Source organism: Eschrichtius robustus, chromosome 16 (genome assembly GCF_028021215.1).
Source record: "Eschrichtius robustus isolate mEscRob2 chromosome 16, mEscRob2.pri, whole genome shotgun sequence".
Lineage (NCBI taxonomy): Eukaryota > Metazoa > Chordata > Mammalia > Artiodactyla > Eschrichtiidae > Eschrichtius > Eschrichtius robustus.
Genome location: NC_090839.1, coordinates 25,256,477 through 25,277,020, shown reverse-complemented (window position 1 = coordinate 25,277,020; position 20,544 = coordinate 25,256,477). Strand labels below are relative to the sequence as shown.

General features: G+C 43.2%; 1 protein-coding gene across 1 annotated transcript in view; it reads left to right on the top strand.

The window, feature by feature from the left end:
* The window catches only part of ASIP (agouti signaling protein), a 110,489-nt gene extending 95,949 nt beyond the window's left edge, over positions 1–14,540 (top strand). Inside the window, exons 5-7 of the mRNA XM_068524205.1 lie at positions 11,628–11,797; positions 13,044–13,108; positions 14,364–14,540. Coding sequence (XP_068380306.1) covers positions 11,638–11,797; positions 13,044–13,108; positions 14,364–14,540 — 402 coding nt within the window. The 5' untranslated portion in view covers positions 11,628–11,637. The remainder of the gene's footprint in view (positions 1–11,627; positions 11,798–13,043; positions 13,109–14,363) is intronic.
* The last annotated feature ends 6,004 nt before the right edge of the window (positions 14,541–20,544 follow it).

The following is a 20,544-nucleotide window of genomic DNA, read 5'->3' as shown; positions in this document are numbered from 1 at the left end:
CAGGTGGATGAAAGAGGTGTAAGGCAGTGGGATCCTTATGCAGCTGCTGAACATCTGGTGTGGGGAATCTAGGTAACTATGAATGAGAGATATTTCTTCTCTGGCCCTGACCCTCAGTATTTGATACAGCTAGTTTGGCTGAGAAACTAAACCACAACAAAAATTGTGTGTTACTTCTCCCAGGTTTTGGCATATCAGAAACTGTGGCTGATGAGCCAGAAGAGTTAGTTATAGGCTTTGAGAGTGTTCCAGGGCAGAGAAAAAAATTGACGATATCCTCTGCTCTCACGTGCCTGTGATTCAGGATGAGGCCGTCAAGTTGCAGGAACATAATATACCAAGAAGGGGTTTCCATTTTAGCTCCTAGAAGCTGAGTGGTTCTGAGCTTTGTAGGGGCCAGAGACACACTTTTAGATCCAGAGAAAGCTACGAACCTTCTCCCCAGAAAAATGCGCATATGCACAAAATTTTGCAGACAATTTTAGGTTAAGATTCTCTCCTGCTATAATTTCCCTTTCCTCCCAAGTGTATGTTTTGTTCCAAAAGACTGGTCAGAGGAAAATCTGCCTCTGTCACCACTAGCCTATATGAGTTGCTCCTCCATGTTGGACGCATACCCAACACTGCTTTGCTTCTAGCAACTTCCTTCTTCACAGGGATGAGTTTCACCAGATCCCTAGCCATGGGTGCTTGGCAGGACTGATGGAAGCCACTATTACAATCAACTGAGCCCCGTCTCCTCCCCTGCAGTGCCAGCTTGCCGGCTGCCCAGACACCCTGGTTCCCCTCACAGGTGCCACCAGCACAGCCCAGGGCAGGCTGTCAGGACTGCACCTCATTACACCTAGTTTGGTCAGCAGCTAATATTGTTCACTGTCTTCAAGAAGACTGCTGCCTTCACCTCTTCTTCCGTTCTCATCTCTTACTATACCTCTGTCCCAATAGGTGGTTAGCCATCCCCCATCACTGGAACATTATAATCCTTTCCTTTGCTTCTAGGATCAAGGCCTTGACCCTAAAGGATTAAGATATCAGGCTATCCCAGTGCCATAGCTAAGGGGATGTATGCAGTGTACACTCAGTGTACGCTGCATACTGATACACCATCTCCTCACCTTACCATACTCAGAGATGCTCTGCACACTGCTGTCTCCCATATTCCCTCAATCAGAGCCCTTACACATTAGTACTCATGTGTGCGCACATGCGCATGCACACACACACAACAGCACTCCTGAGGTATATAAACCACTTACATTTAGCCATGACTTTCCATGCCCTCTTTTCCAGAGTTTAATCAGATTCAGTCACACTCATGCATTTGTAAATCCCTCAGCTCTTAAGGATACACAACAATTGGCTTTTACAAAATCCTTCTCTGTGCAACTGCTTAATCTCCCTAAAGTCCAGGAAGCAGGAATCAGAAATTATGGATGCATAGAATTTAAGAGTAGAAAGGTCTTTAGATTCTTTAATTCATTAAACAAATCTTTATTAAATTTCTACTCTGTGCCTCATAATGTGTACTGAGTCGTGTAGTCCTATCCTCTCATTTTGCAGATGAGAAAGCAGAGGCCCAAATGGGCCAAGGGTCACACAGCCACTTAACTGGCAGGTATGTCCATGTAACCTGATTCCCCTTTCTGGATTCTTTATATCCACATGCTGAAGAGAAACTCATCTTAAGTCCTAAGCAGTAACTTAAAGCAGATGATGAGTTTAAGAGGAAGAATTGTCATCAGTGATACCACAGATCAAAGAACAGTCTTTACCACCACAGAGTGGAAGGACAATTTACTCTTGAGAAAAGCAATTGCACAGGTAGTCTTTGTTGTCAGCATTATGATCCTGCATTAATAGGTGGAATGTGTGTCCCATGTTGAGGGTTTGTATAGTTCCATAATCCATTACCTGAAATTGCAAAATCCCAAAACTCTGCTGTAAGTATTTTTTTTTCCTTTGGTAACTCATTTGGCAAAAAACCTGTCCTGAATTGATGCAAATCAATTCACAGTCTTTGTTTATCCTTTGTTTGTTTATCCATAACTTTTTGCTACAGAAGCATCAGTACATTTTTAATGGGTGCTTCTAGAGCCTTTATATGTGGTTTAATATAGAAGATATTGTTTTTCTAAAATTCTGAATCCTAAAAAAAAATCTGACCCCAAGCATCATAATACACCTAGGTATTATGGACATATATTACATTTAGAATATACATATCTCCCCAGGATTTGTGTAAGCAATGTTGGTTCTTACCTTCTCCCAATACACAAATAAGATTAATTCCACTGAGACTTCACCTTTCCCAGACTCAGTCTAATTTTATAATTCCACTAAGTTACTTAGGTTCTAAGAAATTGTATTTTAAGTTTATTTCTTAACAGTTACTTGCACAGCAAAGGAAACTTTTTTAAAAAATTAAGTCCTGTAGGAACTCCCATAAGGTTAACAGCTGATTTCTCAGCAGAAACTCTACAAGCCAGAAGGGAGTGGCATGATATATTTAAAGTGATGAAAGGGAAGAACCTACAACCAAGATTACTCTACCTGGCAAGGATCTCATTCAGATTCGAAGGAGAAATCAAAAGCTTTACAGACAAGCAAAAGCTAAGAGAATTCAGCACCACCAAACCAGCTCTACAACAAATGCTAAAGGAACTTCTCTAAGAGGGAGACACAAGAGAAGAAAAGGACCTACAAAAACAAACCCAAAACAATTAAGAAAATGGTCATAGGAACATACATATCGATAATTACCTTAAATGTGAATGGATTAAATGCTCCAACCAAAAGACACAGGCTCACTGAATGGATACAAAAACAAGACCAATACATATGCTGTCTACAAGAGACCCACTTCAGACCTAGGGACACATACAGACTGAAAGTGAGGGGATGGAAAAAGATATTCCATGCAAATGGAAATCAAAAGAAAGCTGGAGTAGCAATACTCATATCAGATAAAATAGACTTTAAAATAAAGAATGTTACAAGAGACAAGGAAGGACACTACATAACGATCAAAGGATCAATCCAAGAAGAAGATATAACAATTATAAATATATATGCACCCAACATAGGAGCACCTCAATACATAAGGCAACTGCTAACAACTATAAAAGAGGAAATCGACAGTAACACAATAATAGTGGGGGATTTTAACACCTCACTTACACCAATGGACAGATCATCCAAACAGGAAATTAATAAGGAAACACAAGTTTAAATGACACAATAGACCAGATAGATTTAATTGATATTTATAGGACATTCCATCCAAAAACAGCAGATTACACTTTCTTCTCAAGTGCACAGGGAGCATTCTCCAGGATAGATCCCATCTTGAGTCACAAATCAAGCCTCAGTAAATTTAAGAAAATTGAAATCCTATCAAGCATCTTTTCTGACCACAATGCTATGAGACTAGAAATCAATTAGGGGGAGAAAAACGTAAAAAACACAAACACATGGAGGCTTAACAATACGTTACTAAATAACCAAGAGATCACTGAAGGAATCAAAGAGGAAATCAAAAAATACCTAGAGACAAATTACAACGAAAACACGATGATCCAAAACCCATGGGATGCAGCAAAAGCAGTTACAAGAGGGAAGTTTATAGCAATAAAAGCCTACCTCAAGAAACAAGAAAAATCTCAAATAAACAATCTAATCTTACACCTAAAGGAACTAGAGAAAGTAAAACAAACAAAACCCAAAGTTAGTAGAAGGAAAGAAATCATAAAGATCAGAGCAGAAATAAATGAAATAGAAGCAAAGAAAACAATAGCGAAGATCAATAAAACTAAAAGCTGGTTCTTTGAGAAGATAAATGAAATTGATAAACCATTAGCCAGGCTAATCAACAAAAAGAGGGAGAGGACTCAAATCAATAAAAGTAGAAATGAAAAAGGAGAAGTTACAACAGACACCGCAGAAATACAAAGCATCCTAAGAGACAACTACAAGCAACTCTATGCCAATAAAATGGACAACCTGGAAGAAATGGACAAATTCTTAGAAAGGTATAAGCTTCCAAGACTGAACCAGGAAGAAATAGAAAATATGAACAAAGCAATCACAAGTAATGAAATTGAAACTGTAATTAAAAATCTTCCAACAAACAAAAGTCCAGGACCAGATGGCTTCACAGGTGAATTCTATCAAACATTTAGAGAAGAGCTAACACCCATCCTTCTCAAACTCTTCCAAAAAATGCAGAGGAAAGAACACTTCCAAACTCATTCTATGAGGCCACCATCACCCTGATACCAAAACCAGACAAAGATACTACAAAAAAAGAAAATTACAGACCAATATCACTGATGAATATAGATGCAAAAATCCTCAACAAAATACTAGCAAACAGAATCTAACAACACTTTAAAAGGATCATACACCATGATCAAGTGGGATTTATCCCAGGGATGCAAGGATTCTTCAATATATGCAAATCAATCAATGTGATACACCATATTAACAAATTGAAGAAGAAAAACCATATGATCATCTCAATAGATGCAGAAAAAGCTTTTGACAAAATTCAACACCGATTTATGATAAAAACTCTCCAGAAAGTGGGCAGAGAGGGAACCTACTCAACATAATAAAGGCCATATACGACAAACCCACAGCAAGCATCATTCTCAATGGTGAAACACTGAAAGCATTTCCTCTAAGATCAGGAACAAGACAAGGATGTCCACTCTCACCACTATTATTCAACATAGTTTTGGAAGTCCTAGCCATGGCAACCAGAGAAGAAAAAGAAATAAAAGGAATACAAATTGGAAAAGAAGAAGTAAAACTGTCACTGTTTGCAGATGACATGATACTATACATAGAGAATCCTAAAAATGCCACCAGAAAACTACTAGAGCTAATCAATAAATTTGGTACAAAATTAATGCACAGACATCTCTTGCATTCCTATACACTAATGATGAAAAATCTGAAAGAGAAATTAAGGAAACACTCCCATTTACCATTGCAACAAAAAGAATAAAATACCTAGGAATAAACCTACCTAGGGAGACAAAAGACCTGTACTCAGAAAACTATAAGACACTGATGAAAGAAATCAAAGATGACACAAACAGATGGAGAGATATACCATGTTCTTAGATTGGAAGACTCAATATTGTGAAAATGACTATACTACCCAAAAAAATCTACAGAGTCAATGCAATCCCTATCAAATTACCAGTGGCATTTTTTACAGATCTAGAACAAAAAATCTTAAAATTTGTATGGAGACACAAAAGACCCCGAATAGCCAAAGCAGTCTTGAGGGAAAAAAACAGAGCTGGAGGAATCAGACTCCCTGACTTCAGACTATACTACAAAGCTACAGTAATCAAGACAATATGGTACTGGCACAAAAACAGAAATAGAGATCAATGAAACAGGATAGAAAGCCCAGAGATAAACCCACACACCTATGGTCAACTAATCTATGACAAAGGAGGCAAGGATATACGATGGAGAAAAGACAGTCTCTTCAATAAGTGATGACGGGAAAACTGGACAGCTACGTGTAAAAGAATGAAATTAGAACACTCCCTAACACCATACACAAAAATAAACTCAAAATGGATTAGAGACCTAAATGTAAGACTGGACACTATAAAACTCTTAGAGGAAAACATAGGAAGAACACTCTCTGACATAAATCACAGCAAGATCCTTTTTGATCCACCTCCTAGAGTAATGGAAATAAAAACAAATGGGACCTAATGAAACTTAAAAGCTTTTGCAAAGCAAAGGAAACTACAAACAAGACGAAAAGACAACCCGCAGAATGGGAGAAATTATTTCCAAATGAATCAACGGACAAAGGATTAATCTCAAGAATATATAAACAGCTCATGCACCTCAATATTAAAAAAAAAAAACCCAATCGAAAAATGGGCAGAAGAACTAAATAGACATTTCTCCAAAGAAGACATACAGATGTCCAAGAAGCACATGAAATGCTGCTCAACATCACTAATTATTAGAGAAATGCAAATCAAAACTACAATGAGGTATCACCTCACACCAGTTAGAATGGGCATCATCAGAAAATCTACAAACAACAAATGCTGGAGAGGGTGTGGAGAAAAGGGAACCCTCTTGCACTGTTGGTGGGAATGTAAATTGATACAGCCACTACGGAGAACAGTAGGGAGGTTCCTTAAAAAACTAAAAATAGAATTACCATATGACCCAGCAATCCCACTACTGGGCACATACCCAGAGAAAACCATAATTCAAAAAGACACATGCACCTTAATGTTCATTGCAGCACTATTTACAATAGCCAGGTCATGGAAGCAACCTAAATGCCCATCGACAGACAAATGGATAAGGAAGTTGTGTTACATATATACAATGGAATATTACTCAGCCATAAAAAGGAACGAAATTGGTCATTTGTAGAGACATGGATGGATCTAGAGACTGTCATACAGAGTGAAGTAAGTCAGAAAGAGAAAAACAAATATCGTATATTAACGCATATATGTGGAACCCAGAAAAATGGTACAGATGAACCAGTTTGCAGGGCAGAAATAGAGACACAGATGTAGAGAACAAATGTATGGACACCAAGGGGGGAAAGTGGTGGTAGGGGGAGTGTGATGAATTGGGAGATTGGGATTGACATATACACTAATACGTATAAAATGGATAACTAATAAGAACATGCTGTATAAAAAATAAATAAAATTAAATTTAAAAATTAAAAAAAAAAATTAAGCCCTGTAATTCACTATATCCTTAATTAGTCTAGAGATGTTACCTAGTGACATCTCCTCCCTGCCCATTGTGCAGTGGCTACTATTTATATTAAGCCTGCTGGTTGCTGTGATGGTGATAATTCCTGCATTATCAGGTGTTCAGAGGAAGTGATGAATGTGGACTTTGGGTCTCAGTTCATCCACCCCGAACTCCAGACACTCCTTTTGTAACTCACATTTCCCAATTACCCTTTCACTTCTTTGCAGGAATTCCCAGCATGTTTTTTGGTCAGTTTTATATCACTCGTGATAAGGAAAACCCAAAGAAATAGAATAACTACGTATAATGCCTCTCAATCAGTGACATGACGTTTGTGACTTGCCTTAATCAGAGCTTTTCCTTAATCAGAGCTTCTCCCCAACCCATTCCACCATATCTCCATTCTTTCCTTTCTTTTTTTTTTCTCTTTTCAAGTTGAATTTATTTCTGATTTGTCCTTCTAATTAATACCCATTGATACCAGAGCTCTGCTGCTTGAAAAAAAAAATGGTCTCTTGGGACTTCCCTGGTGGTCCAGTGTTAAAGAATCCGCCTTCCAATGCAGGGGACGCGGGTTCGATCCCTGGTCGGGGAATTAAGATCCCACATGCCACAGGGCAACTAAGCCCACGCGCCTCAAGGAGAGAGCTTGAGTGTCCCAAACTACGGAGTCCACGCACTCTGGAACCCGCGCACCACAACGAGAGAGAGAAAACCTGCACTCCACAACTAGAGAGAAGCCCGCATGCCTCAGCGAAGATCCCGCGTGCCGTAACCAAGACCCGACGCAGCCAAAAAATAAATTAATTAATTAAAAACAAGAAAAAAGTTTTTTTAAAAACTGCTTTTGGAAGAGATTGAGGATACAAAATAAAATCTTAAAATACACATTTAATTTTATGCAACTAATCAAAATATTATCTTGCAATTTCCAATGATTATATTTCTTATTTGTATTCCAGGGGTTATTGCACTGCATCTTTATGAATTCTAGGCAGCATGGTGTAATAGAAAGTTTCAAAACATTATGATAACTACTCAGAATGGATATTTTCCCTCTGCCTCTAATAATCAAAACTTACCAAACCTAACTTTTGTCTCATTAGGACCCAGCCCTGTCCTAAAGCGAATCTGAAACCTGTTAAATTAATGACAAGTATTATTGGTTGGTAATGGCACAAGTTAACTTTCCCAAGTCACATTGGTCTTTTAATAAGGATCATCAATACCTTTACCCAAAGAAGCAGTTAATTACTTCAATCAGTTAGTAGATATTGAGAGAACAGACGAGACGTGTTTGCTTGCCTAACAGCCCCTCACGATTCTCACAATCTAGACAGGGTCAGCAGACTTTTTCTGTGAAAGGCCAGAGAGTAAATATTTTATGCTTTGTGGACCACATAGGGTCTCTGTTGGGTTTTTTTTTTTTAATAGAACACTTTACAAACGTGAAAACCATTTGTAGCTTGAAGACTGTACAAATGCTACATGAAACATGGAAAGGGCAAACAAATACTGCAGTCACTAACAGCTACAGATTCAGCCTCAGTGGTAAGTAAATAAATGCTTGTATAACAAGCTAAGTACTGTGCTTAGGTCAGAAGTGGTCAGGCTTAAGAAGTGGTAAAGGAGGAGCTTTGTATGGGGACCAGGAAGTAGCCATGCTTGGCTAGGATATATACTTCCTATAGGAAAAGGTAAAGCTGGAAAGGAATGTGGAAGGCAGGTTGGGAGGGCTCTGGTGCCTTTTTGAGGCTATGGATTATGTATTTCATTTGGTAGTCAGGGTAACCCCTGCAGAGGAATAGAATGCTTGGAATCCAGCAGCAGCCTCTTAATTGGTTTTCCTTCCTTTCAGTCTTGTCCCCTCCATCTCCACACCCCAGTCAGAGGGATCTTTCTACAATGCAAATCTGAACAACTCCCTCCCCCTATTCAAAACTTTTCATTCATTTTCCATCGACCTTAAGATATTGTTCAAACTCCTTACCATGGTTTACAAGTCCCATCATGATCTGGCCCCTGCTTCCATCTCCTGTTATGTTTATTTGCCAGCCTTACTGATCTTTTCTAGTTCCTCAAATGCACCATCCTCTCTTGCCTTTGGATCTTCATGTATATGGTTCTCAGTGTCTGCAACACTGCCATCACCACCTCCACTCTCCTCTCCAACATGGATAAGTCCAAATCAGCCCTCTGTTTTCAGCTTCAATACAACATGCTTCAAGAGACCTTCCCTAGTCCATGCACTAGTTGAGGTCTCCCATAGCACAAGCTTTATTAGAATAACTTATTTAACTTGTCAGTCATCCCTGATAGAGTGTAAGCTCTGTAAGGACAGGCATCATTGTGTATCTTGATCACTATTTTTACCCAAGAATCTAGCATAGCACTGGTTCATAGTTGGTACTTAACAAATATTTTTTAACTAGCTGAATGAATGTATGTATGAATGAATGAATGAATGAATGAAAGGAAATGGGGCTTTATTTAAAAGGAAGCTTAGTCTGGTTATATGTTCTAGAGTCAAGGAGGCCAGTAAGGAGGCTCTTATGGAAGACCAAGCGGGAGGAACTAGGCTGCTAGGGACAGAAGGAATGGAAAGGGAGGGAGGGCTGTGAGAATTGGGGGGAGTGAAAATCACTAGAACTTAATGACTGATTGACTGGGTGTGGGGAACAAGAGAGAAGGAGAAATTGCTCTCCAAGCTGAGAGCCCAGCAGCATCATTAGAGAGAGAGAGAGGGAGTCCTGCTAGGAAGAGAGGTCCAAGTTACTGCTTGGGGCTCGTCACTGTGCCAGGTTCATGGTCATAGAAATGAGTAAAACATGACCTTTTTTTATCAAGTGGGAGAGACAAACACATAAACAATGTGATAAAGGATTTGACAGAGAACAGTACAAAGTTCTGAGAAGCAGAGAATGGAGCAAATTACTATGCCTCAGTCCCCAGACTTTCCTGATAAAGGTTTGTTTGGGTTAACTATTGCTGATAGGGACTAGAAACCTCAGAGATCGAACTGCATGGAGCTGGGAAACTTAGGGCCTCAAAAAATGTTTTGGGCTCTAGGGCCTGAGGAGGTGTATTGTCCCACCACACAAAAAAGATGTGAGCTGCTTGAAAAACCTCTGTATTGCCTCTTTCTGTTTTATAGATTGGGATTCTTCAAGTCATTGTTTATTTGAAAAAAGAGTTCCCCTGCTAAATGAATGCAAACCACTCACCTAGCCCACTCCCCTCATTTTACCAAAAAGAAAATTAGAGTCCATTAAAAAAAAAAAAAAAAAAAAAGAATGGATTTGTCCAAATTCACGCATTTACTAATGCTTAAGCCAAGACAAGAACTCAGAGGTCCTGACTCCGAGCCCAGGGCTCATTCTATTGACTTACTACCAGGCTTTGTGAAAGAAAATTGGTGGCCAGTTCATGATAGGCAAATAAATGCCCATTGATGAAAGGATCTGAAGGTATCAGAAGAAATGGAGTTAGGGCTGAGAGAGGTGGAGGATGGACTTCAAAAGGAAGGGACTGTCCCCTCTACCTTTAAGAATTTTAGAATGAGGTTGGGGGCTGGCTATTTGGGTCCTCCTTCTCCTGGAATGTAACAGAAGTGGAGAAAATTTTACTCTAAGCAATCTGAGGGCTGGGAGGAATAGGCTAGAAATTGCCAGGCTGAGCCCAGGAATGGGCAGGACCAGCATGAGCAGATTGTTTTATTCTCTTCTCACCCACTATGCCTTATGGCAGGGCCAGAGAACCTTGGGGAAGCAGTCTCAGCTTTTTCCCAGACCAGAAAGAACACGCACAGGGTGGGTGAGGAGTAGGGATTCCACACTCAGAGAAGATGAAGATGCTGTTGAAGCTGTGAGCCCTCACTAAGCCAAACCTAGACATTCATGGGAAGAAATCCACTCTGGGATCTGTCTGGTTCATCAAAATCCAGCTAGCAATAAATCAATAAATATAGTTAGCCTATTCGAACAGGTCCATCCTATCCTCCTGACGCAAACCATATCTGCATTTATTTCCTCTGGATGTCGGAATATAGCATATGCAATGATGTACACACTTGTCCAAAAAAGCCATTTATCCCTACACCTTCTCATTCAGTCTTAACTCATGAGCCTTATTCTCTGCACTTCAGTAAGACCTCTGCCAGTGTGAGGCATTACTGGGGACCTTTCAACAACTCTGCCCAAGCCTAGGGTCTCCTGGGGCCACTGACTTAAAAAACCCCAGCACCCCACCCTCTGGAAGGCAGAGACCAATTGCAATGCATTCCTTTTCTCTTTGCTTCAGTCTCCCTCCCTTTTTTTAAAATAAATAAATTTATTTATTTATTTATTTATTTATGTATATATGGCTGTGTTGGGTCTTTGTTGCTGCGTGCGGGCTTTCTGTAGTTGGGGCGAGTGGGAGCTACTCTTCATTGCTGTGCGCGGGCTTATTGTGGTGGCTTCTCTTGTTGCGGAGCACGGGCTCTAGGCGTGCGGCTTCAGTAGTTGTGGCTCGCAGGCTCAGTAGTTGTGGTGCACGGGCTTAGTTGCTCCACAGCATGTGGGATGTTCCCGGACCAGGGCTCGAACCCGTGTCGCCTGCACTGGCAGGCAGATTCTTAACCACTGCGCCACCAGGGAAGTCCCTCCCTCCCTTTCTTGTCTTTCTTTCTTCCTCTCCCATCTCTCCTTTTCTCTCTTCTTCCTTTATCAGTTCCCCTTCCCTGTCCTAAGCCTTGCTGGTCCTCCAGCTCCCCTGGGACACTGGGGTGTGGAATGGGATCAGAGCACCAGCCCAAAGAAAGCAGGAGGGCACATCCATTTGCCAGGGCCCCTGGCCCACCTGACTGCCTTCTCTGTCCCACTCAGGCCTCCCGGAATGGATGTCATCCACCTCCTCCTGGCTACCCTGCTGGTCTGCCTGTGCTCCCTCACTGCCTACAGCCACCTGGCACCTGAGGAAAAGCCCAGAGATGAAAGGAGGCTGAGGAGCAACTCTTCCATGAACCTGTTGGATTTCCCTTCTGTCTCTATTGTGGGTAGGTAGCCTGGCCTGGGGCCCAGCCTCCAGGCTCTGGCCCAAGAGAACTGCAGGATGGCAAACACACTCCCCAAGCTGATACCAGGATCCACTGCCATAGGTCAGAGCTCCTTCGTGCTCATTCCTCAAAACAATCCTGGAGGAATAAAGTGTCCCTTAACTCATTTGATTTAGGAAAGCCCTGCCTGCCACCAATCGAATACGCAGCTTAGCATGTTAGAGGCTCTGAGAAACCTTAAAGTCATGACACTTGGTGAATTTGGTTTAACTTACCATTTCTGAAACTTAATGAGTCATGGAACTCCTATCAATGGTAAAAATTTTAGGAAATGCTGCAGAATATAACCAAGTCTGGGATGAACTAGTCCTTTCATGCCAGGGTTGAGAATTGAAAATGACTGCTTGGGAGAAAATATCAGGGGCATTAGAGCCTGGCATGGAGATCTTCTGGTTCGACTTCATCTGACAATAATAATAATAACATATATACTTATTTTGTGCTAGGCACTGTGACGTGAGTATTATTTTTATTCCTATTTTATTTCACAGCTAAGTAAATTAAGTCTTAGAAAAGTTAAGTAACTAACACACAGTTCTTAACTGGCAAAGCCAGAATTCAAACCCAAGTGTTTAACCCCAGAACCTAAGCTCAAAACTAATATTCCTTGCTGACTTGTCTCTCACTTCAAAAAGAGGATATTCTAGATATATCAGGGAAGGGACTGGGGCACATTAACATTGACTGATCACCTTCGATGTGTCAGACTTTCCACTTTATAAACATACCTCATTTACCCTCAAAACAACTCTTCAAGGTAGGTATTACAGTATCCTACTTGCAGATGAGAAAACTGAGTCTTAAGGAGATTAAGTAGGTTGCTCAAGGCCACAAAGCTGTTATATGGCAGAGTCAGGATTCAAATCAGGTATGCCTGGCTCCAAAGCTCTGAGAAATGGAAAATAGGGATACAGGAAAAACAAGTCCATCCATGTACAAGACACTGAGTCCATTTTCCAGGGCCGCCTTTGCTTTCCCTCAGAGGACTCTTTGCTCTCAGTCTCTGGCTCCAGGTCTGCAGCCAGGCTAACAAGAACCTGCTGGCCTAAGTCCCAAGATGTGATCTATCCAGCCAACCCTTCATCCTCTCCCCTACCCTGGGGCTTCCTGGAGCCCCCTCTGTTCCTCCCACTTCATTGCAGCTCAGGGCCCTCAGAGACTGGCTTTGCTCCTTCTCTCCTTGAAGCACAGAACAAGAAATCCAAAAAGATCAGCAGAAAAGAAGCGGAAAAAAAGAAAAGATCTTCCAAGGTAGGTCTGGGAGCTCACATTGTTGGGGTGGGACTGGACTTAAAGGGAGAGGATCCCCAAGCTCTGGCTAGGAACTAAATAAAAGATTTCCCAGGCCTGCATGCCCAAAAGAAACTGAAAGCTACCAAAACTTCCTGGCCTCAAGCCCTGAACCAGACCCCCAGGAGCTGAGGCCCAGAAAGCTAAGGTTCACTGAGCAAAATAGCTTACCTGCTAAAAAGCATCTTCCTATACTAGCTCACACCCTGCCTGAAATTTCACCATCACTCATTCTTTTGGATGAATGCAATGTTTCCCAAACCTCAGTCATTTCAGAACCATTTCCACAACTTTTACCATATCTGAGTTTCACCTATTTAATATATTTGTTTAAAATTAAAACTTTAGTTTTAAAACTTTTCTATCATGGTTATATAGTTATTTAAAAACCTATATAACCATGATAGAAAACCAGTATCACTTGACATAAATAGAAAGTAACCCTAAAAATAAGTAAAATGAAAATAAAACCTTGTTTTTTGAAAACTCAGTTCCTCAGTTGCACTAGACACATTTCAAGTACTCAGCAGCCACATATGGCTGACTGGCGGCTGCCTGTATTGGACAGCACAGCAAAGAATGTCCTCAGGAAAGGGAGTAGCAAACTCAAAGCTCCTGCAGTAGGAACTCATTTCTTGTGTTCGGTGCACAGAAGGCAGTGTGCTAAAGACCCGTGGGAGAGGTGGGCGGGCCAAACCACAGAGGGCCTCAAGGACCAAAGTAAGGGGGAGGAGGGTGTGCTTTAAGCCCGAGTGTGATGCCATCATAGGTCTTCTGAGCGGTCCCTTTTGTGTACTGGAGGTTGGACTGTAAGGGGGCAAGAGCAGCAGACAGGGGCCTAGCCCAGAGTAGCAGCGGTAGTGAAGCAGTGGGTAGACTCCGGATCTATTGTGAAGGCAGAACTGACAGGGACTGTGGCTACACCGGAAGGGGAAGGCAACAGAGACGGTAGTTAAAAACGGTGGAGCTGAGTGGGATGCCCTAGGGAGAGAAGAGGCCAGGCCGAAGCCAGTTAAGTTCTGATGAAGTGGGGCATTGTTGGGGGGAGCAGGCGGGGACCCGCTGGGGTGCCCTGTGGGCATCAGTCGAGCGGGCGGTGGACAGCAGGTGGGGATGTCTGGTCGGGGGCCTCCATAGTCCAAGGAGTTCCCAGGCAGAGGTGAGGACGAGTGGGGCGGACGTGGACTGCTCGGGCAGCCCCGGCGTTTCCCCGCAGAAAAACGCTTCGATGAAGAAGGTGGCACGGCCCCGGCCCCCGCCGCCTGGCCCCTGCGTGGCCACCCGCGACAGCTGCAAGCCGCCGGCGCCCGCCTGCTGCGACCCGTGCGCCTTCTGCCAGTGCCGCTTCTTCCGCAGCGCCTGTTCCTGCCGCGTGCTCAACCCCACCTGCTGAGCGCGCCTCTGGGTGGTGGGCGGGGTGGGGCGGGGCTTCTAGGGGCGGGGCTCCCCGGACGGGCCCTTCTGGGACGGGCGATCTCTAGTAGGTGTGGCTTCCTAGAACAGGGAGTGGGGGTGGCTACTGACGTTGGGGCGGAGCTTTCAGGAGGCGGGGCTTCAAGGAGACTTGGCTTGGGCTGGGCTAAAATCCAAATATATGTAGGCTAACCAAAGGTGTGTGGCTGTTTCTTTAAAGAACCCAAAAGATCCTTTTCCCTTCGCCGAGTCCGCTTCACCGCAGAAGTTCTGCGGGCTGCGCACTTGCTTTCTCCTGGGCCTGGGGAAACCTGGTTACCTGGCCCTGAGGCTGCCTGCCCTCCTGGTAAGCCCATCTCTGGGTGTGGCCGACAGAGACAATGCTGCCCCCTTCCTTTAAGCCTGGGAACACCCGAAGCTGCCTCCAAAACCAGGGAGGCAGAAAGGAACCATTAAGGAACTGCCTTTCAGTGTTTCACCCTTTCCCCCTTCTAAGGAGCTCTCCTCAGCACCCCCCAAAACAAGAAAGGCTACAACTCTATACACAGTCTCACTGGGCTGTCTGTACTAAGGGGTCTGCGGGTACAAACTGGGGTGGCTGATTGTGACTGGGCATTGCTCTGGCCTGAGGACCGTAGAGCCTTAGGAGGCTCCCCCAAAATGGCTAGCCTAAGAGACAAATAAAGGAGGGCGGTAGTCTACTGGAGAGGTCTGAGGACCTCAAAGAATCAAAGGAAAAGCCATACAACAAGCCTCAGAAAGGGTAGGACTCTGAGGGATGTGAAAGGAGCCAGGTCAAAGAAAACAATGGGCAATGTTTTCAGGGCAAGACTATGGGATAAGTCACCTCCAACAGCTTCAGTTCTTGCATGGGACCATTCATAATTCAAATGCCCTAGAAAGAGAATCTGATTGAGTTTTCCCACTCCCACGCTAAATGAACACTGATCATTGGTCCCCAGCCATTTTTAATTCTGAAAGCCTAGAGTTTGGGCTCTCCCAAGTAGGAAACAGGTGTTCAGGAATCCTTCCTCACTCCCTGCCCCGGCTCTGTCAGCCAGGAAGGAGGCAGTGGGCCTGGGCATGGTGAGTAGGCAGCAACTTTTGTCCTGGATTATCAAGGGCCTGTCTCCTAGTGTCCCAAACTGTTGCCTGAGATTCTATCCTTAGAGATTCTGAGTCTGTGGGAAACTGAAATGCAGCATTTTATCTCTGGAAGGACCCTGGGAGGTGCTGTTTTGGAGAGAGAGGTGGTAAAGGTAGGAACAGGGTCTGTGTGGGCACAGTCACATGAAAACTCCCAGCACCTTGAGAGGAAAGGGTTCTAAATGACATCACCTACTTGCCCTGCTTGGCTGAGGGCATCCCTGCCAGTGAAAAGGTAGAAAAGCTGAGGTTTCACCTGTCAGCGTCTCCCAGAGCTGGAGCTCTTCCCCAAGGAATCACTATAAGCAAGAAAGAAGAAACTGCAAACGATGGTGATGTAAGAAGATAATTGTTTTGTTAAAAAATAATAACAAGGCCTGTCTGTACATGAGAAAGAGTCTAGAAAGAGGCTATGTGACAGAATAATGTGGAGCAGTTGCCTCAGCCCTGGTAACCACCATGTATCTCGGTCCTTGGAGGTGAGGACAGTTGGGCTCCGGGGTCAGCACAGATGGGGCCACCTCCCCTGACACACTTGTCAACTTACAATCTTCCCTCTTTCAAATGTTTTAAAACTCCCTCCTTTCCAAGGACCTTTCTCAACTGGAAACCCATGTTGTGCCTGCAGTGACATAACCAGTATGGAATGGAGGAGGCAAACATCAGACCCTGGACTGGACCGAGCTCGAGCCACCTAGACAGAGCACACACACAAAAAGATGGGTGCCCCAGGCTAGGCTGGGGACACGATTCTGCACATTGGGAAAGTCTGTGTTTCTCTGGGCTTCCATTTACTTGTCTGTAAAATGGGATATAATCACTCTTGCTGTTCTTGTTATAAATCTGAGATAGTGTTGCTTCTTATACCTTAACACAACAAGCAACATACACACACAGACAGAGAAAAGCTACCAGTTGCTTGTTTTTGTTTTCTGTCATTTAGGCTGCAAGCCCACAGGGCAAGAACCTTTTGTTCCTTGTACCACAGCTGCTGCTGAGTAAATGTCATCAGTAATTAGAATATTGGGAATATACTGCAGCGGCTGCTCCAGTGTTTTCCAGACATTGCTCACCTACCAGGCACCATTTGACCCCTATGAGTGAGGCCAGAGATGCAAAGCCAAAGACCCAGTCCATTAGTGACAAAACCACTAGGCTGCTGGGTCCAGACAACCGCATGGAAGCCCAACCCATTCACTCATTCAGCAAATGTGTATTGAGCACGTACTAGGTGCCAGGCATTGTGCCAGGTGCTGTGAATACTGTGGTGAACAAGTCTAATCCTCTCCTTACAGAGCTCATGGCCCAGTGGACCATGACCACCAGCCCTTGTTAAAGGTTAGAACCATTGTTAGCATGTTTGGTCTGTTCCCTCAGACTCTCAGTTCTTACTTCTGTTGACTCAGAACCCTGGTTAGGTATTTATCTGCCCAAGTTCCCCTTCAGCTTGAGAGCCTAAGATTCATCCACCTTTTCAGAATTCCTCCTCAAGCCTTAGGGTCCTGAGAGAATGGTTCTGGGTCTCTGCAAAATCCTGCCTGAGTGACCAGAATTGGAATACATCTGTGACTCAGAGTTGTGAAGATGTGGGACACACATACCCTATTTCCCACACCATTATTCATATTTCTCTCCCCCCTGCCCCATACACACACAAAGTGCAAAGGTGAATTCTGTCCTAGATATATTCTACTTTTGTGGCTATTGATTTAGGATTAGGATCATTTCTTCCTGTAGAGCATGGCCTTACACTTGTGCCAAAGTTCTCACAGTGTGGCCTTGAATAAGTCACTGACCTCTTGATGCTACTACCATTTCCCCATTTGCAAAATTCGGAGTAAATCAGTCAGAATGTTTTGGTTGCAAACAACAGAAACGATTCTGGCTAGCCTAAGAAACAAATAAAGGGGGGTGGTAGTCTACTGGAGAGGTCTGGAGACCTCAAAGAATCGAAGGAAAAGCCATACAACAGGCCTCAGAAAGGATAGGTCCCTGAGGGATGTGAAAGGAGCCAGGCCAAAGAAACCAATGGACAGCGTTTTCAGGGCAAAGCTATGGGATAAGTCACCTCCAACCACTTCAGTTCTTGCATGGGACCATTCATAATTCAAATTCCCAAGAGCGGGAATCTGATTGACCTGAAGTGGTACCCAGGAAAGGGTGGCCCATCTTGATAGACAGTCCCACAAAGTCTGTTCGAAATGTGGGAGGGATAATTCTCCAATAAAAAAAACCCAAAGATACAGTTACTGGAGGGCAAAATCCACAACTGGCCACTATGAGAGAGCTGGTCTCTGGATTTATTCTGAGGACACTTTTGGCACCAGAAATTCTGCAACATAATCTGAAGCAATGGTTTTCTTTTTTTTTTTTTTTTTTTAGGAGAGGTACCCTTTCCTCAGTTGAATTCTTAAGGGGGAACCCCATTATATAATACACATTAAAATAGTTTTGGGCTTCCCTGGTGGCACAGTGGTTAAGAATCCGCCTGCCAATGCAAGGGACACGGGTTCGAGCCCTGGTTCGGGAAGATCCCACATGCCGTGGAGCAACAATGCCTGTGCTCCACAACTACTGAGCCTGCGCTCTAGAGCCCGTGAGCCACAGCTACTGAAGCCTGGGCCCATGCTCCGCAACGAAGAGTGGCCCCTGCTCTCCGTAACTAGAGAAAGCCCGCGTGCAGCAACGAAGACCCAATGCAGCCAAAAATAAATAAATAAATAAATTTATTAAAAAATAATAATAATAATAAAATAAAATAGTTTTAAGTTACTATAAGGTTGTAATGATGCACACAAAAATTTGAAATCAGAGATTAGAGATTAACGGTTGCCCTCCCATATCAGCCTCAGTAACCGGTTTGTTTCCATCTTTTGTTTTGGTTGCACAGTACCGACAAAGGTCTACTTCACACAGAGAAGTTGTTGCAAAAGGTTTTAACAGCTCACCCTGTGACCTCAGAACAGTCTCCTGTTAGAAACAGCAAGAGGTTTATTTCAAAATCTAGTCCAGGTGGTCTCCAACGTGTTAAAATTTGGTACCTAGCACATTTAAACATGAATGTTTTTATTACTTTTAAATGGCTTCAAAGTTTTTCAAAGTAGAAGTTGAAGCTTATGGATCTACAGAAGCAATATACTTCCAAAACCACTACCCTGAGGGGTAGCAGGTCCTCAGGACCTCAAATCCTTTCCTGGCTTGTGGACCACAGGCCAACCTAATTGGCAATCCTTGGATCCTTACTCTAAGTGCCTCCACCTGTTTGAACAACCACAGATCTAGCGTCTTCACCCACTGTCAAGAAATTACTCTCAGTCATACAACAGGAACTTTATAAAGGAATTTAACTCCAAAAACCAATTCCCATGTGTGAAGGGGACAGGATAGGTAAAGAAAAGAATTTAATTTTAACTGAAGTAGCCAAACCATCTGTAGTAAACTTCAGATTAGTCTAGAATAAACGTGTTCCTCCCTTTCTTCTTCCATGCACGAAGTATATTTATTGTGAGGCAAAGGGTGTGTGTGTTGTGGGACTGGGGGTAGGGCAGGAATGTCTTCTGTTTTCTCAGTAAAATCATCAAATGTTTATGTTCACTCCAGAAAAGAGTTTTATACTGATGGCTTGCAGAGAGACAGTAGCTATTGTCAGCTCTCCCAGCTGGCTATGGGAGTTGTAGAGTCTGGGAGGTGGCACCACCTAATGGTGATGATGATGATGATGGCGATGATGATCGTGCCTTCTTGTTATCTGCGGAGCCCAGCAAATAGCTTCATTCCTTTGACTCTTGAAGATTTTCACATCTTTCAGAGCTCCTCTTTGGAATTCCTGGACCCAGTGGCTGCATAGACTACCAGAGCAATGATAAAATCACGACTACTAAAGAAAAATTAATATAATGATGATGATGATAAAAACCTTCCTAAATTACCTAATTTTATAAGATCACATTTACAAGCCATTGAGTGAGCTGATTCCTCCCCAAATCAAAAACTAGAGCCTTATGACTTTGGGGAAAAGTTTAGTTTTTTGGGGTTTTTTTTCTTTTTTTCTCTCATTATTTATCCCAATGTCTATCAACATCTGGAATTCTGCATAATGTATACATGTCAGAGGTTGCAAAAGAAAAGTAGAGAAGGGGCCTGGGGGGGAAGGGAAGGCAGTGCAGCCCCTGAGGAGCTGGGAAATAAAGAGGGTTATTTGACAAGGCAAGGGAACATTGAATTCAGTGATCAGCCAACGGCTACCCCTTTAAAATCCCAAAGCAGCCTTGGTTTCCCAGTCTTATATGATCTGGAAATTAATTGATCTTTGTCTAACAGAACCTCCCCACCCCCCTACCCAGGAAGGCCCAACTGTACTGGAGCACCTCAAGTAATCCTCAGTAATTTCACCCAAACCAGAATCATGGAGCCCACTGCACTGGCTCTGAGATAAGTGCAGAGCCTCTGGAGGGTCCTGAGATGCTCGCCCTCTCCCCAGGATGACTCTGAGGTTGTTTCCTGACGTTTGCCAGGGACCCAGGGCTGCTGCTAACAGCCTGAGGCCTATGTGATTTGTAACTATCATAATATCATACTAATAATGTCTATTGATTGAGGCCTGTGGGATCTGCATTTATCATATCATACTAATAATGTCTATTGATTGAGCAGCTACTTCATGCCAGAATGATACCCAAGCTCCCAAATTTGCTTCTTGAGGTAAGAATTATAGTAAATAAGGGAACTTGGGGCTCAGAGAGGCTAGGTATTGTGCCTGGATCTCACACCTCAGCGCTGGGATTCATGCCCAGCCCACCTCATTCCAAAGCCTACGCCCTTAACCACCAGGCCACTGA